This window comes from Oncorhynchus nerka, linkage group LG14 (genome assembly GCF_034236695.1).
Source record: "Oncorhynchus nerka isolate Pitt River linkage group LG14, Oner_Uvic_2.0, whole genome shotgun sequence".
NCBI classification, from domain to species: Eukaryota; Metazoa; Chordata; class Actinopteri; order Salmoniformes; family Salmonidae; genus Oncorhynchus; species Oncorhynchus nerka.
The window spans coordinates 5,822,217-5,842,717 of NC_088409.1; the positions used below are offsets into that span (position 1 = coordinate 5,822,217).

A 20,501-nucleotide genomic window follows, 5' to 3' on the forward strand; every position below is an offset into this window, starting at 1 on the left:
CTCACCCTCCCTCACAACCCCTACCATCCCACCACCCCTACCTCACCCTCTCCTACCCCCCTCACTCCCCCCCTACCTCTACATCGTTGGTGAGTCTCTGCTGCTGCAGCGTGAGGGTCAGCGCCCCCAGGTGGTGGGGGTCTTGTTGACAGGCCACCTCGGTGATAGGGAAGGCCTGTTGTTGTGTGTCTTCAGACAGACTGACCACAAACACCACCTCCCCTGTCAGCAGCAGACACCCAGCATGCTCCTGACCCGACCCGGACACGATCACCACCTCCAGGGACATGTGAACCTCTGGACGACCCAGGGACTGGAGCATCTTCCTGGGGAGTGGAGGGAGGAAGAGGAGACGGAGGTCAGCCGACAGATGAATTATACAAGAATCCCATTAGACCACATGACCATAGGTGACCAGTATTTCCATACAAATGTATACACGCATGTTAAATCACTAGATATGTTGTGCCTATTCAAACACTACCACCCATGTTAAATCACTAGATATGTTGTGCCTATTCAAACACTACCACACATGTTAAATCACTACCACACATGTTAAATCACTAGATATGTTGTACCTATTCAAACACTACCACACATGTTAAATCACTACCACACATGTTAAATCACTAGATATGTTGTGCCTATTCAAACACTACCACACATGTTAAATCACTAGATATGTTGTACCTATTCAAACACTATCACACATGTTAAATCACTAGATATGTTGTACCTATTCAAACCCTACCACACATGTTAAATCACTAGATATGTTGTGCCTATTCAAACACTACCACACATGTTAAATCACTACCACACATGTTAAATCACTAGATATGTTGTGCCTATTCAAACACTACCACACATGTTAAATCACTACCACACATGTTAAATCACTAGATATGTTGTGCCTATTCAAACACTACCACCCATGTTAAATCACTAGATATGTTGTGCCTATTCAAACACTACCACACATGTTAAATCACTACCACACATGTTAAATCACTAGATATGTTGTACCTATTCAAACACTACCACACATGTTAAATCACTACCACACATGTTAAATCACTAGATATGTTGTGCCTATTCAAACACTACCACACATGTTAAATCACTAGATATGTTGTACCTATTCAAACACTATCACACATGTTAAATCACTAGATATGTTGTACCTATTCAAACCCTACCACACATGTTAAATCACTAGATATGTTGTGCCTATTCAAACACTACCACACATGTTAAATCACTACCACACATGTTAAATCACTAGATATGTTGTGCCTATTCAAACACTACCACACATGTTAAATCACTACCACACATGTTAAATCACTAGATATGTTGTGCCTATTCAAACACTACCACACATGTTAAATCACTAGATATGTTGTACCTATTCAAACACTACCACACAAGTTAAATCACTAGATATGTTGTGCCTATTCAAACACTACCACACATGTTAAATCACTACCACACATGTTAAATCACTAGATATGTTGTACCTATTCAAACACTAACACACATCTGCTCTCCCAGACCGACCAGGACCAAACCTGCTTAGTTTCAGCAGTGTGATGGAGGGCGGTTCTGCTGGCCATGCTGAAGGAAACCACTTCCAGGATAACAAGGGCAGTAACTACAGGGGACGGCGTTGTCCATTTCAGACTCAGCCAATCAGCCCTCTCAGCCAATCAGCCCTCTCAGCCAATCAGCCATCTCAGCCAATCAGCCCTCTCAGCCAATCAGCCTTCTCAGCCAATCAGCCCTCTCAGCCAATCAGCCCTCTCAGCCAATCAGCCCTCTCAGCCAATCAGCCCTCTCAACATACTGGAATACACTGCCCATAGACTTGGCAAACTGAACTGATTACTACACACTTCTACCTGTTTAGATCAGGGCTCAAATCAAACGGAGCCTGAACACCTGAGTTCCCTGCGTCTCCTCATATGTAAAGAGGACATCTGATGACAGCGTGATTTAACAGATCACATTGGGTGTAATGTATTCCTATGGGGTTTTGTTGATAGAATCATATTGTATTGGGTGTAATGTATTCCTATGGGGTTTTGTTGATAGAATCATATTGTATTGGGTGTAATGTATTCCTATGGGGTTTTGTAGTGAGTATTTGTGTTTGCGTAGAGGCTGTGTATTCGCCCTGACCTTCCCAGGACATTTACATGGATGTTTCATTACTAATAGTAATGTTGATGATGATGAATGTAAACTGTCCCCTGTCTAATTAATACATCCAATCCACGGTCCTCCAAGAGTTTCTGAATCTCCTCTCTACTAACAGCAGGGATCCCTTCCTTTCAGACAGGTGGCTGTTGGGGACCGGGGCTGTGTGTGTGGGTGGGTGGCTGGCTGGCTGTTGGGGACCGGGGCTGTGTGTGTGGGAGGGTGGGTGTGGGTGGGTGGGGACCGGGGCTGTGTGTGGTGGGTGGGTGGGTGGGTGTGTGTGTGTGTGTGGGTGGGTGGGTGGGTGGCTGTTGGGGACCGGGGCTGTGTGGGTGGGGGTGTGTGTGTGTGTGTGTGTTATAGAGTTCAGTTCTTACCAGACGTATTTGACGTGACTGTTGGGCGCGAGGGCTGACTTCTGGTCTACTGGGAGGTACAGCTGTTTGGGGAGCTGCCAGAGACCAGCCCCATGAAGGATACCTGCTCAGGACAACAACACACACACACCACACACACACACACACACACACACACACACACACACACACACACACACCACACACACACACACCACACACACACACCACACCACACACACACATAGAGTAGATCAAAGCAGAAAGGTTCAGTGTACAGTAGACTAGCCCCTACTCAGTCTCCAAGACCCACAGGATGAGTGTGTGTGTGTGTGTGTGTGTGTGTGTGTGTGTGTGTCTACATGTGCAGCTTGTTGCCTCGTCTTCCTGTCAGCCGTGAAGTGACTTGATGACATCATGCATTTTAAAACATAAAACATTCTACTGCTGATGATGTCACAGCTCTGGAACCCCCCCCCACGCCCTGTGTGTTGTGGAACCTGCCCCTCCCCCCCACGCCCTGTGTGTTGTGGAACCTGCCCCCCACGCCCTGTGTGTTGTGGAACCTGCCCCCCCCCACGCCCTGTGTGTTGTGGAACCTGCCCCCCACGCCCTGTGTGTTGTGGAACCTGCCCCCACGCCCTGTGTGTTGTGGAACCTGCCCCCCCCACGCCCTGTGTGTTGTGGAACCTGCCCCCCACGCCCTGTGTGTTGTGGAACCTGCCCCTCCCCCCACGCCCTGTGTGTTGTGGAACCTGCCCCCCACGCCCTGTGTGTTGTGGAACCTGCCCCCCCCCCACGCCCTGTGTGTTGTGGAACCTCCCCCACGCCCTGTGTGTTGTGGAACCTCCCCCCACGCCCTGTGTGTTGTGGAACCTGCCCCCCACGCCCTGTGTGTTGTGTGAACCTCCCCCCACGCCCTGTGTGTTGTGGAACCTGCCCCCCCACGCCCTGTGTGTTGTGGAACCTGCCCCCCACGCCCTGTGTGTTGTGGAACCTGCCCCCCACGCCCTGTGTGTTGTGGAACCTGCCCCCCACGCCCTGTGTGTTGTGGAACCTCCCCCCCACGCCCTGTGTGTTGTGGAACCTCCCCCCCCCCACGCCCTGTGTGTTGTGGAACCTGCCCCCCACACCCTGTGTGTTGTGGAACCTGCCCCTCCCCCCCCACGCCCTGTGTGTTGTGGAACCTGCCCCCCACGCCCTGTGTGTTGTGGAACCTGCCCCCCACGCCCTGTGTGTTGTGGAACCTGCCCCCTGCCCTGTGTGTTGTGGAACCTGCCCCCACGCCCTGTGTGTTGTGGAACCTGCCCCCCACGCCCTGTGTGTTGTGGAACCTGCCCCCCCACGCCCTGTGTGTTGTGGAACCTGCCCCCACGCCCTGTGTGTTGTGGAACCTCCCCCCACGCCCTGTGTGTTGTGGAACCTGCCCCCCACGCCCTGTGTGTTGTGGAACCTGCCCCCCCCCACGCCCTGTGTGTTGTGGAACCTGCCCCCCCCCCCACGCCCTGTGTGTTGTGGAACCTGCCCCTCCCCCCACGCCCTGTGTGTTGTGGAACCTGCCCCCCCACGCCCTGTGTGTTGTGGAACCTGCCCCCCCCACGCCCTGTGTGTTGTGGAACCTGCCCCCCCCCCCACGCCCTGTGTGTTGTGGAACCTGCCCCCCCCCCCCACGCCCTGTGTGTTGTGGAACCTGCCCCCCCCCACGCCCTGTGTGTTGTGGAACCTGCCCCCCTGCCCTGTGTGTTGTGGGTGTGTACTCTAGCAGTGTGTGTGTGTCAAAACATTTTCACTGTGTTTTTGTGTGTTTATGCGTGGTGCGCTAGGGTACATTCCAAAATACACACACACACACAGAGCGTGGGTATGTGTGTTTATGTGTGTGTGTGTAGCTAGCGAGGGGAGCTAGTTTAGCATCAGTCCCCGGGGTCCCATGTTTCTGACACACAGAGTGTGGGTATGTGTGTAGCTAGCGAGGGGAGCTAGATTAGCATCAGTCCCCGGGGTCCCATGTTTCTGACACACAGAGTGTGGGTATGTGTGTAGCTAGCTAGGGGAGCTAGTTTAGCATCAGTCCCCGGGGTCCCATGGTTCTGACACACAGAGTGTGGGTATGTGTGTAGCTAGCGAGGGGAGCTAGATTAGCATCAGTCCCCAGGGTCCCATGGTTCTGACACACAGAGTGTGGGTATGTGTGTAGCTAGCTAGGGGAGCTAGATTAGCATCAGTCCCCAGGGTCCCATGTTTCTGACACACAGAGTGTGGGTATGTGTGTAGCTAGCGAGGGGAGCTAGATTAGCATCAGTCCCCAGGGTCCCATGGTTCTGACACACAGAGTGTGGGTATGTGTGTAGCTAGCTAGGGGAGCTAGTTTAGCATCAGTCCCCGGGGTCCCATGGTTCTGACACACAGAGTGTGGGTATGTGTGTAGCTAGCGAGGGGAGCTAGATTAGCATCAGTCCCCGGGGTCCCATGGTTCTGACACACAGAGTGTGGGTGTGTGTAGCTAGCTAGGGAGCTAGTTTAGCATCAGTCCCCGGGGTCCCATGGTTCTGACACACAGAGTGTGGGTATGTGTGTAGCTAGCTAGGGAAGCTAGTTTAGCATCAGTCCCCGGGGTCCCATGGTTCTGACACACAGAGTGTGGGTATGTGTGTAGCTAGCTAGGGGAGCTAGATTAGCATCAGTCCCCGGGGTCCCATGGTTCTGACACACAGAGTGTGGGTATGTGTGTTAGCGAGGGGAGCTAGATTAGCATCAGTCCCCAGGGTCCCATGGTTCTGACACACAGAGTGTGGGTATGTGTTAGCTAGCTAGGGAGCTAGATTAGCATCAGTCCCCAGGGTCCCATGGTTCTGACACACAGAGTGTGGGTATGTGTGTAGCTAGCGAGGGAGCTAGATTAGCATCAGTCCCCAGGGTCCCATGGTTCTGACACACAGAGTGTGGGTATGTGTGTAGCTAGCTAGGGGAGCTAGATTAGCATCAGTCCCCGGGGTCCCATGGTTCTGACACACAGAGTGTGGGTATGTGTGTAGCTAGCGAGGGGAGCTAGATTAGCATCAGTCCCCGGGGTCCCATGGTTCTGACACACAGAGTGTGGGTATGTGTGTAGCTAGCTAGGGGAGCTAGATTAGCATCAGTCCCCAGGGTCCCATGGTTCTGACACACAGAGTGTGGGTATGTGTGTAGCTAGCTAGGGGAGCTAGATTAGCATCAGTCCCCAGGGTCCCATGGTTCTGACACACAGAGTGTGGGTATGTGTGTAGCTAGCGAGGGGAGCTAGATTAGCATCAGTCCCCAGGGTCCCATGGTTCTGACACACAGAGTGTGGGTATGTGTGTAGCTAGCTAGGGGAGCTAGTTTAGCATCAGTCCCCGGGGTCCCATGGTTCTGACACACAGAGTGTGGGTATGTGTGTAGCTAGCGAGGGGAGCTAGATTAGCATCAGTCCCCAGGGTCCCATGGTTCTGACACACAGAGTGTGGGTATGTGTGTAGCTAGCTAGGGGAGCTAGATTAGCATCAGTCCCCAGGGTCCCATGTTTCTGACACACAGAGTGTGGGTATGTGTGTAGCTAGCGAGGGGAGCTAGATTAGCATCAGTCCCCAGGGTCCCATGGTTCTGACACACAGAGTGTGGGTATGTGTGTAGCTAGCTAGGGGAGCTAGTTTAGCATCAGTCCCCGGGGTCCCATGGTTCTGACACACAGAGTGTGGGTATGTGTGTAGCTCGAGGGGAGCTAGATTAGCATCAGTCCCCGGGGTCCCATGGTTCTGACACACAGAGTGTGGGTATGTGTGTAGCTAGCTAGGGGAGCTAGTTTAGCATCAGTCCCCGGGGTCCCATGGTTCTGACACACAGAGTGTGGGTATGTGTGTAGCTAGCTAGGGAAGCTAGTTTAGCATCAGTCCCCGGGGTCCCATGGTTCTGACACACAGAGTGTGGGTATGTGTGTAGCTAGCTAGGGAGCTAGATTAGCATCAGTCCCCGGGTCCCATGGTTCTGACACAGAGTGTGGGTATGTGTGTAGCTAGCGAGGGAGCTAGATTAGCATCAGTCCCCAGGGTCCCATGGTTCTGACACACAGAGTGTGGGTATGTGTGTAGCTAGCTAGGGAGCTAGATTAGCATCAGTCCCCAGGGTCCCATGGTTCTGACACACAGAGTGTGGGTATGTGTGTAGCTAGCGAGGGGAGCTAGATTAGCATCAGTCCCCAGGGTCCCATGGTTCTGACACACAGAGTGTGGGTATGTGTGTAGCTAGCTAGGGGAGCTAGATTAGCATCAGTCCCCGGGGTCCCATGGTTCTGACACACAGAGTGTGGGTATGTGTGTAGCTAGCGAGGGAGCTAGATTAGCATCAGTCCCCGGGGTCCCATGGTTCTGACACACAGAGTGTGGGTATGTGTGTAGCTAGCTAGGGAGCTAGATTAGCATCAGTCCCCAGGGTCCCATGGTTCTGACACACAGAGTGTGGGTATGTGTGTAGCTAGCTAGGGAGCTAGATTAGCATCAGTCCCCAGGGTCCCATGGTTCTGACACACAGAGTGTGGGTATGTGTGTAGCTAGCGAGGGGAGCTAGATTAGCATCAGTCCCCAGGGTCCCATGGTTCTGACACACAGAGTGTGGGTATGTGTGTAGCTAGCGAGGGGAGCTAGATTAGCATCAGTCCTCAGGGTCCCATGGTTCTGACACACAGAGTGTGGGTATGTGTGTTAGCGAGGGGAGCTAGATTAGCATCAGTCCCCAGGGTCCCATGGTTCTGACACACAGAGTGTGGGTATGTGTGTAGCTAGCTAGGGGAGCTAGATTAGCATCAGTCCCCAGGGTCCCATGGTTCTGACACACAGAGTGTGGGTATGTGTGTAGCTAGCTAGGGGAGCTAGATTAGCATCAGTCCCCAGGGTCCCATGGTTCTGACACACAGAGTGTGGGTATGTGTGTAGCTAGCTAGGGGAGCTAGATTAGCATCAGTCCCCAGGGTCCCATGGTTCTGACACACAGAGTGTGGGTATGTGTGTAGCTAGCGAGGGGAGCTAGATTAGCATCAGTCCCCAGGGTCCCATGGTTCTGACACACAGAGTGTGGGTAGCTAGCTAGGGGAGCTAGATTAGCATCAGTCCCCAGGGTCCCATGGTTCTGACACACAGCTGCTCACTTAATTTAATATTTACGTTCTGTCGCGCTGAGCTGTTAGTGCTGGCTAACACAAAAACTCACCCTCACTCCTCACCCCTTCTCCCAGCCCCCCCTGTCTTTAATAAACTATAAACTCCTCCAGAAGTGTAGTGACGTCATTGGGGCTTTCAGCAGCAGCCCAGTTAATAAAGTTAATAAACCCTCCAGGGCCCAGTTAATAAACCCTCCAGGGCCCAGTTAATAAACCCTCCAGGGCCCAGTTAATAAACCCTCCAGGGCCCAGTTAATAAACCCTCCAGGGCCCAGTTAATAAACCCTCCAGGGCCCAGTTAATAAACCCTCCAGGGCCCAGTTAATAAACCCTCCAGTTAATAAACCCTCCAGTGCCCAGTTAATAAAGTCCAGGGCCCAGTTAATAAACCCTCCAGGCCCAGTTAATAAAAGCCCTCCAGGGCCCAGTTAATAAACCCTCCAGGGCCCAGTTAATAAACCCTCCAAGTTAATAAACCCTCCAGGGCCCAGTTAATAAACCCTCCAGGGCCCAGTTAATAAACCCTCCAGGGCCCAGTTAATAAACCCTCCAGGGCCCAGTTAATAAACCCTCCAGGGCCCAGTTAATAAACCCTCCAGGGCCCAGTTAATAAACAGCCCCGTTAATAAAGTCCAGGGCCCAGTTAATAAACCCTCCAGGGCCCAGTTAATAAACCCTCCAGGGCCCAGTTAATAAACCCTCCAGGGCCCAGTTAATAAACCCTCCAGGGCCCAGTTAATAAACCCTCCAGGGCCCAGTTAATAAAACCCTCCAGGGCCCAGTTAATAAACCCTCCAGGCCCAGTTAATAAACCTCCAGGGCCCAGTTAATAAACCCTCCAGGGCCCAGTTAGTAAAGTCCAGGGCCCAGTTAATAAACCCTCCAGGGCCCAGTTAATAAACCCTCCAGGGCCCAGTTAATAAACCCTCCAGGGCCCAGTTAATAAAGTCCAGGGCCCAGTTAGTAAACCCTCCAGGGCCCAGTTAGTAAACCCCCTCCAGGGCCCAGTTAATAAACCCTCCAGGGCCCAGTTAGTAAACCCTCCAGGGCCCAGTTAATAAACCCTCCAGGGCCAAGAGGACTGAACTTCCACACCTGCTAGATAGCATATGCTTAAGCTAAGACCGCTACCACCCCACAGACTGGGCATTACATCCTGTTAGCCTACCACTATGCTAGGACCGCTACCACCCCACAGACTGGGCATTACATCCTGTTAGCCTACCACTATGCTAGGACCGCTACCACCCCACAGACTGGGCATTACATTCTGTTAGCCTACCACTATGCTAGGACCGCTACCACCCCACAGACTGGGCATTACATTCTGTTAGCCTACCACTATGCTAGGACCGCTACCACCCCACAGACTGGGCATTACATCCTGTTAGCATACCGGTGCGCTAGGACTGCTATCACCCCATAGACTGGGTATTACAGCCTGTTAGCATACCGCTACGGTAGGACCGCTAGGGCTCCTTGGAGGGAGCATTACTACTGTGTGTTGGCATACCGCCAGGACTCCCAGGACAGAACACTAGAGCAGGCCTACAGTACTGTTGAGGGAGGGAGTAATTTGTATGTTAGCATACCGCTAGGACAGAACACTACAGCAGGCCTACAGTACTGTTGAGGGAGGGAGTAATCTGTATGTTAGCATACCGCTAGGACCCCCAGGGAGGGAGTAATCTGTATGTTAGCATACCGCTAGGACCCCCAGGGAGGGAGTAATCTGTATGTTAGCATACCGCTAGGACCCCCAGGGAGGGAGTAATCTGTATGTTAGCATACCGCTAGGACCCCCAGGGAGGGAGTAATCTGTATGTTAGCATACCGCTAGGACCCCCAGGGAGGGAGTAATCTGTATGTTAGCATACCGCTAGGAGGGGGACCCCAGGGAGGGAAATGTAATCTGTATGTTAGCATACTGTGTTGGATGGCTAGGAGGTGTGTCCCCAGGGAGGGAGTAATCTGTATGTTAGCATACCGTAGTGTCCCTACTGTGTTGGGTGGACTGGAGGTGTGTCCACTACTGTGTTGGGGGACCCCCAGGGAGGGAGTAATCTGTGTTGGGGTGGACCCCCTGGAGGTGTGTCCACTACTGTGTTGGGTGGACTGGAGGTGTGTCCACTACTGTGTTGGGGTGGCTAGGTGTCCCACTGTGGGGGTGGCCTGGAGTAATCTGTATGTTGTCCACTACTGTGTTGGGGTGGCCTGGAGGTGTGTCCACTACTGTGTTGGGGTGGCCTGAAATGTCCACAACTCTGTTGGGTGGCCTGGAATAAACTGTCCAACGTTTTGACTGGAAGGTCCACTACTGTGTTGGGTGGCCTGAGGTGTGTCCAAACTGTGTTGTGGCCTGGGGTGGTCCACTACTGTGTTGGACTGGGTGTCCACTATCTGTTGGAGGTGTGGCCTGGAGGTGTGTCCACTACTGTGTTGGGGTGGCCTGGAGGTGTGTCCACTACTGTGTTGGGGTGGACTGGAGGTGTGTCCACTACTGTGTTGGGGTGGACTGGAGGTGTGTCCACTACTGTGTTGGGGTGGACTGGAGGTGTGTCCACTACTGTGTTGGGTGGACTGGAGGTGTGTCCACTACTGTGTTGGGTGGACTGGTCCACTACTGGAGGTGTGTCCACTACTGTGTTGGGTGGACTGGAGGTGTGTCCACTACTGTGTTGGGTGGACTGGAGGTGTGTCCACTACTGTGTTGGGTGGACTGGAGGTGTGTCCACTACTGTGTTGGGGTGGCCTGGAGGTGTGTCCACTACTGTGTTGGGGTGGCCTGGAGGTGTGTCCACTACTGTGTTGGGTGGACTGGAGGTGTGTCCACTACTGTGTTGGGGTGGACTGGAGTGTTGGGGTGGACTGGAGGTGTGTCCACTACTGTGTTGGGGTGGACTGGAGGTGTGTCCACTACTGTGTTGGGGTGGACTGGAGGTGTGTCCACTACTGTGTTGGGGTGGACTGGAGGTGTGTCCACTACTGTGTTGGGGTGGACTGGAGGTGTGTCCACTACTGTGTTGGGGTGGACTGGAGGTGTGTCCACTACTGTGTTGGGTGGACTGGAGGTGTGTCCACTACTGTGTTGGGGTGGACTGGAGGTGTGTCCACTACTGTGTTGGGTGGACTGGAGGTGTGTCCACTACTGTGTTGGGGTGGACTGGAGGTGTGTCCACTACTGTGTTGGGTGGACTGGAGGTGTGTCCACTACTGTGTTGGGTGGACTGGAGGTGTGTCCACTACTGTGTTGGGTGGACTGGAGGTGTGTCCACTACTGTGTTGGGTTTTCCAAAACATGGGTGGACTGGAGGTGTGTCCACTACTGTGTTGGGTGGACTGGAGGTGTGTCCACCACTGTGTTGGGTGGCCTGGAGGTGTGTCCACTACTGTGTTGGGTGGCCTGGAGGTGTGTCCACTACTGTGTTGGGTTCCACTACTGTGTTGGGGTGGACTGGAGGTGTGTCCACTACTTGGAGGTGCCTGGAGGTGTGTCCACTACTGTGTTGGGGTGGACTGGAGGTGTGTCCACTACTGTGTTGGGTGGACTGGAGGTGTGTCCACTACTGTTGAACAGTGATGTGACAACAAACGATCTCAGGGACGTAAATAAAGAATTTGTTCTTAGTTAACCTGCCAGTGGGAAAATAAAAGCTCAAATAAAATGTTTTTAAAACATAAACGGCGAAGTGTGTGAACCCACCGTATCCCGTCTGCGAGACCAGCTCTGCAGCGCCCCCTATAGGTTTGGTAAAGACCCCCACGATGCCTTTCCCCACCCCAGAGATGACCCCTTTGGCCTTGCTGCCTGCTGAACTCTGCATCTCTGATCCCCGTTGGAAGTTCTGCATGGGCTGGTCCACGATGCCAGCTATCGCTCCTGGAGAGAACAGAGGATCAGGTATTACAACATGGGCTGGTCCACGATGCCAGCTATCGCTCCTGGAGAGAACAGAGTATCATGTATTACAACATGGGCTGGTCCACGATGCCAGCTATCGCTCCTGGAGAGAACAGAGTATCATGTATTACAACATGGGCTGGTCCACGATGCCAGCTATCGCTCCTGGAGAGAACAGAGTATCAGGTATTACAACATGGGCTGGTCCACGATGCCAGCTATCGCTCCTGGAGAGAACAGAGTATCATGTATTACAACATGGGCTGGTCCACGATGCCAGCTATCGCTCCTGGAGAGAACAGAGTATCATGTATTACAACATGGGCTGGTCCACGATGCCAGCTATCGCTCCTGGAGAGAACAGAGTATCAGGGATTACAACATGGGCTGGTCCACGATGCCAGCTATCGCTCCTGGAGAGAACAGAGTATCATGTATTACAACAGAGTATCATGTATTACAACATGGGCTGGTCCACGATGCCAGCTATCGCTCCTGGAGAGAACAGAGTATCATGTATTACAACATGAGTGTCATGTAGTACAACAGAGTATCATGTAGTACAACAGAGTATCATGTAGTACAACAGAGTATCATGTATCATAACAGAGTATCATGTATTACAACAGAGTATCATGTATTACAGTATTATTGGTTCGTGAAGTTCTGGTCTATATCAAAGGGATATTGTATACCAGTAATGTTTGTGATTGACAGTGTGGATACAACAGTCCCACTAAGGGATTTAACCTCCCAACCAATCACAACATGGTCCTTGGAGCCAGATATCCCCTGTCATAAGTAGCTGTTTCTCTCTGTGTCTTTGAAACAGAGAGACCCTAGGTGTTTATTGGGACCATGCTGGTCTCCACTGTACCTACTGTCTGTCTGGCTGAGTGACTGACTGTCTGTCTCCACTGTACCTACTGTCTGTCTGGCTGAGTGACTGACTGTCTGTCTCCACTGTACCTACTGTCTGTCTGGCTGAGTGACTGACTGTCTGTCTCCACTGTACCTACTGTCTGTCTGGCTGAGTGACTGACTGTCTGTCTCCACTGTACCTACTGTCTGTCTGGCTGAGTGACTGACTGTCTGTCTCCACTGTACCTACTGTCTGTCTGGCTGAGTGACTGACTGTCTGTCTCCACTGTACCTACTGTCTGTCTGGCTGAGTGACTGACTGTCTGTCTCCACTGTACCTACTGTCTGTCTGGCTGAGTGACTGACTGTCTGTCTCCACTGTACCTACTGTCTGTCTTTGAAACAGAGAGACCCTAGGTGTTTATTGGGACCATGCTGGTCTCCACTGTACCTACTGTCTGTCTTTGAAACAGAGAGACCCTAGGTGTTTATTGGGACCATGCTGGTCTCCACTGTGCTGACTGTCTGTCTTTGAAACAGAGAGACCCTAGGTGTTTATTGGGACCATGCTGGTCTCCACTGTACCTACTGTCTGTCTGGCTGAGTGACTGGCTAACTGACTGTCTGTCTGGAAGAGTGACTGGCTAACTGACTGACTGTCTGGCTAACTCACTGACTGACTGGCTGAGTGACTGACTGACTGGCTAACTGACTGACTGTCTGACTGGCTAACTGACTGGCTGAGTGACTGGCTAACTGACTGACTAGCTAACTGACTGTCTGTCTGGCTGAGTGACTGGCTAACTGACTGACTGGCTGGCTAACTGACTGACTGGCTGAGTGACTGGCAAACTGACTGACTGGCTGGCTAACTGACTGACTGGCTGACTGGCTAACTGACTGACTGTCTGGCTAACTGAGTGACTAGCTAACTGACTGTCTGTCTGGCTGAGTGACTGGCTAACTGACTGACTGTCTGGCTAACTGACTGACTGGCTGTCTGACTGAGTGACTGTCTAACTGACTGACTGACTGGCTAACTGACTGACTGTCTGGCTAACTGAGTGACTAGCTAACTGGCTGTCTGTCTGGCTGACTGGCTAACTGAGTGACTGACTGGCTAACTGACTGACTCTCTGGCTGAGTGACTGACTGACTGTCTGGCTGAGTGACTGGCTAACTGACTGACTGTCTGGCTGAGTGACTGGCTAACTGACTGACTGGCTAACTGACTGACTGACTGTCTGGCTGAGTGACTGGCTAACTGACTGACTGACTGACTGGCTGAGTGACTGTCTGACTGACTGACTGGCTGAGTGACTGACTGACTGGCTTACTGACTAACTGTCTGGCTGAGTGACTGTCTGACTGACTGTCTGGCTGAGTGACTGACTGTCTGGCTGAGTGACTGACTGTCTGGCTGAGTGACTGACTGAGTGACTGACTGACTGTCTGGCTGACTGACTGGCTAAGTGACTGAGTGACTGGCTGACTGACTGGCTAAGTGACTATACTCTACCCACCCAGTAGGCTGATGCCCAGTCTAGACAGGCCCTGTCTGAGTCCGTCCCCCAGGCTCTCAGGCAGCTGCCTCCTCCACTCCTCCTGCCTGGTATAGTGCTCCTCGTCCAGGGACAGCCGGTCCATGTTCCTGGCCAGGCTGGTCGCCAGGTTGGTGATGGACGTCAGCGTGCCTACAGGAAGAGACAGGAGAATTACCTAACTGACTAACCTGTTCCCAGACCTGTCAGTGTGCCTACAGGAAGAGACAGGATAATTATCTAACTGACTAACCTGTTCCCAGACCTGTTTGTGCTCTTGACAGGAGAATAATCTAACTGACTAACCTGTTCCCAGACCTGTTTGTGCTCTTGACAGGAGAATTACCTAACTGACTAACCTGTTCCCAGACCTGTTTGTGCTCTTGACAGGAGAATTATCTAACTGACTAACCTGTTCCCAGACCTGTCAGTGTGCCTACAGGAAGAGACAGGAGAATTACCTAACTGACTAACCTGTTCCCAGACCTGTTTGTGCTCTTGACAGGAGAATTACCTAACTGACTAACCTGTTCCCAGACCTGTTTAAAAATATACAGGATTTAAAGGCACAATCCTGAGTTTATATTTCAGACCAATGGCTGCCTCGTCACTAGGTATGGTACCATTAGAGATGTATTAGAGATGTGGTATGGTACCATTAGAGATGTGGTATGGTACCTTTAGAGATGTGGTATGGTACCTTTAGAGATGTGGTATGGTACCACTAGAGATGTGGTATGGTACCTTTAGAGATGTGTTAGAGATGTGGTATGGTACCATTAGAGATGTGGTATGGTACCATTAGAGATGTGGTATGGTACCACTAGAGATGTGGTATGGTACCTTTAGAGATGTGTTAGAGATGTGGTATGGTACCATTAGAGATGTGGTATGGTACCATTAGAGATGTGGTATGGTACCACTAGAGATGTGGTATGGTACCTTTAGAGATGTGGTATGGTACCATTAGAGATGTGGTATGGTACCACTAGAGATGTGGTATGGTACCATTAGAGATGTGGTACCTTTAGAGATGTGGTATGGTACCTTTAGAGATGTGGTATGGTACCTTTAGAGATGTGGTATGGTACCATTAGAGATGTGGTATGGTACCACTAGAGATGTGGTATGGTACCATTAGAGATGTGGTATGGTACCACTAGAGATGTGTTAGAGATGTGGTATGGTACCATTAGAGATGTGGTACCACTAGAGATGTGGTATGGTACCACTAGAGATGTGGTATGGTACCACTGGAGATGTGGTATGGTACCACTAGAGATGTGGTATGGTACCATTAGAGATGTGGTATGGTACCACTAGAGATGTGGTATGGTACCATTAGAGATGTGGTATGGTACCATTAGAGATGTGGTATGGTACCATTAGAGATGTGGTATGGTACCATTAGAGATGTGGTATGGTACCATTAGAGATGTGGTATGGTACCATTAGAGATGTGGTATGGTACCATTAGAGATGTGGTATGGTACCATTAGAGATGTATTAGAGATGTGGTATGGTACCATTAGAGATGTGGTATGGTACCTTTAGAGTTGTGGTATGGTACCATTAGAGATGTATTAGAGATGTGGTATGGTACCATTAGAGATGTGGTATGGTACCACTAGAGATGTGGTATGGTACCATTAGAGATGTGGTATGGTACCTTTAGAGATGTGGTATGGTACCTTTAGAGATGTGGTATGGTACCTTTAGAGATGTGGTATGGTACCATTAGAGATGTGGTATGGTACCATTAGAGATGTGGTATGGTACCATTAGAGATGTGTTAGAGATGTGGTATGGTACCAATAGAGATGTGGTATGGTACCATTAGAGATGTGGTATGGTACCATTAGAGATGTGGTATGGTACCATTAGAGATGTGGTATGGTACCAATAGAGATGTATTAGAGATGTGGTATGGTACCATTAGAGATGTGGTATGGTACCATTAGAGATGTGGTATGGTACCAATAGAGATGTGTTAGAGATGTGGTATGGTACCATTAGAGATGTGGTATGGTACCATTAGAGATGTGTTAGAGATGTGGTATGGTACCATTAGAGATGTGGTATGGTACCATTAGAGATGTGGTATGGTACCAATAGAGATGTATTAGAGATGTGGTATGGTACCATTAGAGATGTGGTATGGTACCATTAGAGATGTGTTAGAGATGTGGTATGGTACCAATAGAGATGTGGTATTTTACCATTAGAGATGTGGTATGGTACCATTAGAGATGTGGTATGGTACCAATAGAGATGTGGTATGGTACCTTTAGAGATGTGGTATGGTACCATTAGAGATGTGGTATGGTACCAATAGAGATGTGGTATGGTACCATTAGAGATGTGGTATGGTACCATTAGAGATGTGGTATGGTACCATTATAGATGTGTTAGAGATGTGGTATGGTACCAATAGAGATGTGGTATGGTACCATTAGAGATGTGGTATGGTACCAATAGAGATGTGGTATGGTACCATTAGAGATGTGGTATGGTACCAATAGAGATGTGGTATGGTACCATTAGAGATGTGGTATGGTACCATTAGAGATGTGTTAGAGATGTGGTATGGTACCAATAGAGATGTGGTATGGTACCTTTAGAGATGTGGTATGGTACCATTAGAGATGTGGTATGGTACCATTAGAGATGTGGTACCTTTAGAGATGTGGTATGGTACCTTTAGAGATGTGGTACCTTTAGAGATGTGGTATTGTACCTTTAGAGATGTGGTATGGTACCTTTAGAGATGTGGTATGGTACCACTAGAGATGTGGTATGGTACCACTAGAGATGTGGTATGGTACCATTAGAGATGTGGTATGGTACCACTAGAGATGTGGTATGGTACCATTAGAGATGTGGTACCTTTAGAGATGTGTTTGACGAATGAGGTGGTTCCTCGTGACACCCCGCTGACGAAGGCCCCGGGGCCCCGGGTCAAACCCTCGTATGGCAGACGGAAGAAGTCTGATACTCCGTTACCGAAGGACCTCACCAGACTGGCAGGACTACCAAGGAGATCCAGAGACCCCACCACCCAGCCTAGAGAGAGAGGGGGAGAGAGAGAGAGAGGGATCGAGAGAGGGGGAGAAAGAGAGGGAGAGAGAGAGGGAGAGAGAGAGGGGGAGAGAGAGAGCGAGAGAGGGAGAGAGAGAGAGGGAGAGAGAGAGAGGGAGAGGGAGAGAGAGAGAGGGAGAGGAGAGAGGGAGAGGGAGAGGGTGAGAGAGAGACAGGGAGAGGGAGAGGTAGAGGGTGAGAGAGGGAGAGGGAGAGGAGGGAGAGAGAGAGAGAGAGAGAGGGAGAGGGAGAGAGGGTGAGAGAGAGAGACAGGGAGGGAGAGGGGGAGCGAGGGAGAGGGGAGAGGGGAGAGGTAGAGGGTGAGAGAGAGAGACAGGGAGGGTGAGAGAGAGAGAGACAGGGAGGGGAGAGAGGAGAGAGAGGGGGAGAGGGAGGTAGAGGGTGAGAGAGAGAGACAGGGAGGGAGAGAGGGAGAGAGAGAGACAGGGAGGGAGAGAGGGAGAGAGAGAGAGACAGGGAGGGGAGAGAGAGAGAGAGAGGGGGAGAGAGAGAGGGAGAGAGAGGGGGAGAGGTAGAGGGTGAGAGAGAGAGACAGGGAGGTAGAGGGTGAGAGAGAGAGACAGGGAGGTAGAGGGTGAGAGAGAGAGACAGGGAGGGAGAGAGGGAGAGAGAGAGAGAGACAGGGAGGGAGAGAGGGAGAGAGAGAGAGACAGGGAGGGAGAGAGGGAGAGAGAGAGAGACAGGGAGGGAGAGAGAGAGAGAGAGGAGAGAGGGAGAGAGAGAGAGGGGGAGGGAGAGAGAGAGAGAGAGAGAGGAGAGGGAGAGGGGAGAGGAGAGGGAGAGGGGGAGAGGTAGAGGGTGAGAGAGAGAGACAGGGAGGGAGAGAGGGAGAGAGGGAGAGGAGAGGGAGAGAGGGAGAGAGGGAGAGAGAGAGAGAGGGGAGAGAGGGAGAGCGAGCAAGAGAGAGAGAGGGAGAGGGGAGAGGGAGAGGGGAGAGGTAGAGAGAGAGCGAGGGAGAGAGGGAGAGAGCGAGGGGAGAGAGGAGAGGTAGAGGGTGAGAGGGTGAGAGAGAGAGAGGGAGGGAGGGAGAGAGAGAGAGAGAGAGAGAGAGAGAGAGAGAGAGAGAGAGGGGGAGAGAGAGCGAGAGAGAGAGAGAGGGGGAGAGAGAGCGAGAGAGAGAGAGAGGATTGATCGAGCGAAAGAGGGAGACACAGATCAGTGATATTTATAGGCTGTTCAATTGCATCAAAAAATCACATGCCAGTTTTTCAAAGCCCATGGCGCATTAAACAACAGATTTTTCCATCCCTCTCCCTCCCTCCCTCCCTCCCTCCCTCCCTCTCTCTCCCTCCCTCCCTCCCTCTCCCTCCCTCCCTCCTCCCTCCCTCCCTCTCTCTCCCTCCCTCCCCCTCTCTCTCTCCCTCCCTCCCCCTCTCTCTCTCCCTCCCCCTCTCTCTCTACAGCTGTAGTCTATACAGACCAGGTACAGCTGTAGTCTATACAGACCAGTTACAGCTGTAGTCTATAAAGACCAGTTACAGCTGTAGTCTATACAGTCTATACAGACCAGATACAGCTGTAGTCTATACAGTCTATACAGACCAGTTACAGCTGTAGTCTATACAGACCAGTTACAGCTGTAGTCTATACAGACCAGTTACAGCTGTAGTCTATACAGCTGACCAGTACAGCTGTAGTCTATACAGACCAGTTACAGCTGTAGTCTATACAGACCAGATACAGCTGTCTATAGTCTATACAGACCAGTTACAGCTGTAGTCTATACAGTCTATACAGTCTAGACCAGATACAGCTGTAGTCTATACAGACCAGATACAGCTGTAGTCTATACAGACCAGTTACAGCTGTAGTCTATACAGACCAGTTACAGCTGTAGTCTATACAGTCTATACAGACCAGTTACAGCTGTAGTCTATACAGACCAGATACAGATGTAGTCTATACAGTCTATACAGACCAGTTACAGCTGTAGTCTATACAGACCAGTTACAGCTGTAGTCTATACAGACCAGATACAGATGTAGTCTATACAGTCTATACAGACCAGTTACAGCTGTAGTCTATACAGACCAGATACAGCTGTAGTCTATACAGACCAGATACAGCTGTAGTCTATACAGACCAGTTACAGTCTATACAGACCAGATACAGTTGTAGTCTATACAGTCTATACAGACCAGTTACAGCTGTAGTCTATACAGACCAGATACAGATGTAGTCTATACAGACCAGTTACAGCTGTAGTCTATACAGACCAGTTACAGCTGTAGTCTATACAGACCAGTTACAGCTGTAGTCTATACAGACCAGATACAGCTGTAGTCTATACAGACCAGTTACAGCTGTAGTCTATACAGACCAGTTACAGCTGTAGTCTATACAGACCAGTTACAGCTGTAGTCTATACAGTCTATACAGACCAGATACAGCTGTAGTCTATACAGTCTATACAGACCAGATACAGCTGTAGTCTATACAGTCTATACAGACCAGTTACAGCTGTAGTCTATACAGACCAGATACAGCTGTAGTCTATACAGTCTATACAGACCAGATACAGCTGTAGTCTATACAGTCTATACAGACCAGATACAGCTGTAGTCTATACAGTCTATACAGACCAGATACAGCTGTAGTCTATACAGTCTATACAGACCAGATACAGCTGTAGTCTATACAGTCTATACAGACCAGTTACAGCTGTAGTCTATACAGACCAGTTACAGCTGTAGTCTATACAGACCAGATACAGCTGTAGTCTATACAGTCTATACAGACCAGATACAGCTGTAGTCTATACAGCTGTAGTCTATACAGACCAGTTACAGCTGTAGTCTATACAGTCTATACAGACCAGATACAGCTGTAGTCTATACAGTCTATACAGACCAGATACAGCTGTATACAGACCAGATACAGCTGTAGTCTATACAGTCTATACAGATCAGTTACAGCTGTAGTCTATACAGACCAGATACAGCTGTAGTCTATACAGTCTATACAGACCAGTTACAGCTGTAGTCTATACAGTCTATACAGACCAGATACAGCTGTAGTCTATACAGTCTATACAGACCAGTTACAGCTGTAGTCTATACAGTCTATACAGACCAGTTACAGCTGTAGTCTATACAGTCTATACAGACCAGATACAGCTGTAGTCTATACAGTCTATAGAGACCAGATACAGCTGTAGTCTATACAGACCAGTTACAGCTGTAGTCTATACAGACCAGTTACAGCTGTAGTCTATACAGACCAGTTACAGCTGTAGTCTATACAGTCTACCAGACCAGTTACAGCTGTAGTCTATACAGACCAGTTACAGCTGTAGTCTATACAGTCTATACAGACCAGATACAGCTGTAGTCTATACTGGGTCTATACTGTAGTCTATACAGTCTATACAG

General features: G+C 50.5%; 1 protein-coding gene across 1 annotated transcript in view; it reads right to left on the reverse strand.

Moving 5' to 3' along the window:
- LOC115116098 (intermembrane lipid transfer protein VPS13B-like) overlaps positions 1-20,501 on the reverse strand; it is a 53,596-nt gene that overhangs the window by 1,348 nt on the left and 31,747 nt on the right. Inside the window, exons 7-11 of the mRNA XM_065027293.1 lie at positions 16,918-17,094; positions 14,014-14,184; positions 11,432-11,608; positions 2,580-2,682; positions 77-326 (exon numbers count right to left, since the gene is read on the reverse strand). Of these exons, the coding sequence (XP_064883365.1) occupies positions 77-326; positions 2,580-2,682; positions 11,432-11,608; positions 14,014-14,184; positions 16,918-17,094 (878 nt within the window). The remainder of the gene's footprint in view (positions 1-76; positions 327-2,579; positions 2,683-11,431; positions 11,609-14,013; positions 14,185-16,917; positions 17,095-20,501) is intronic.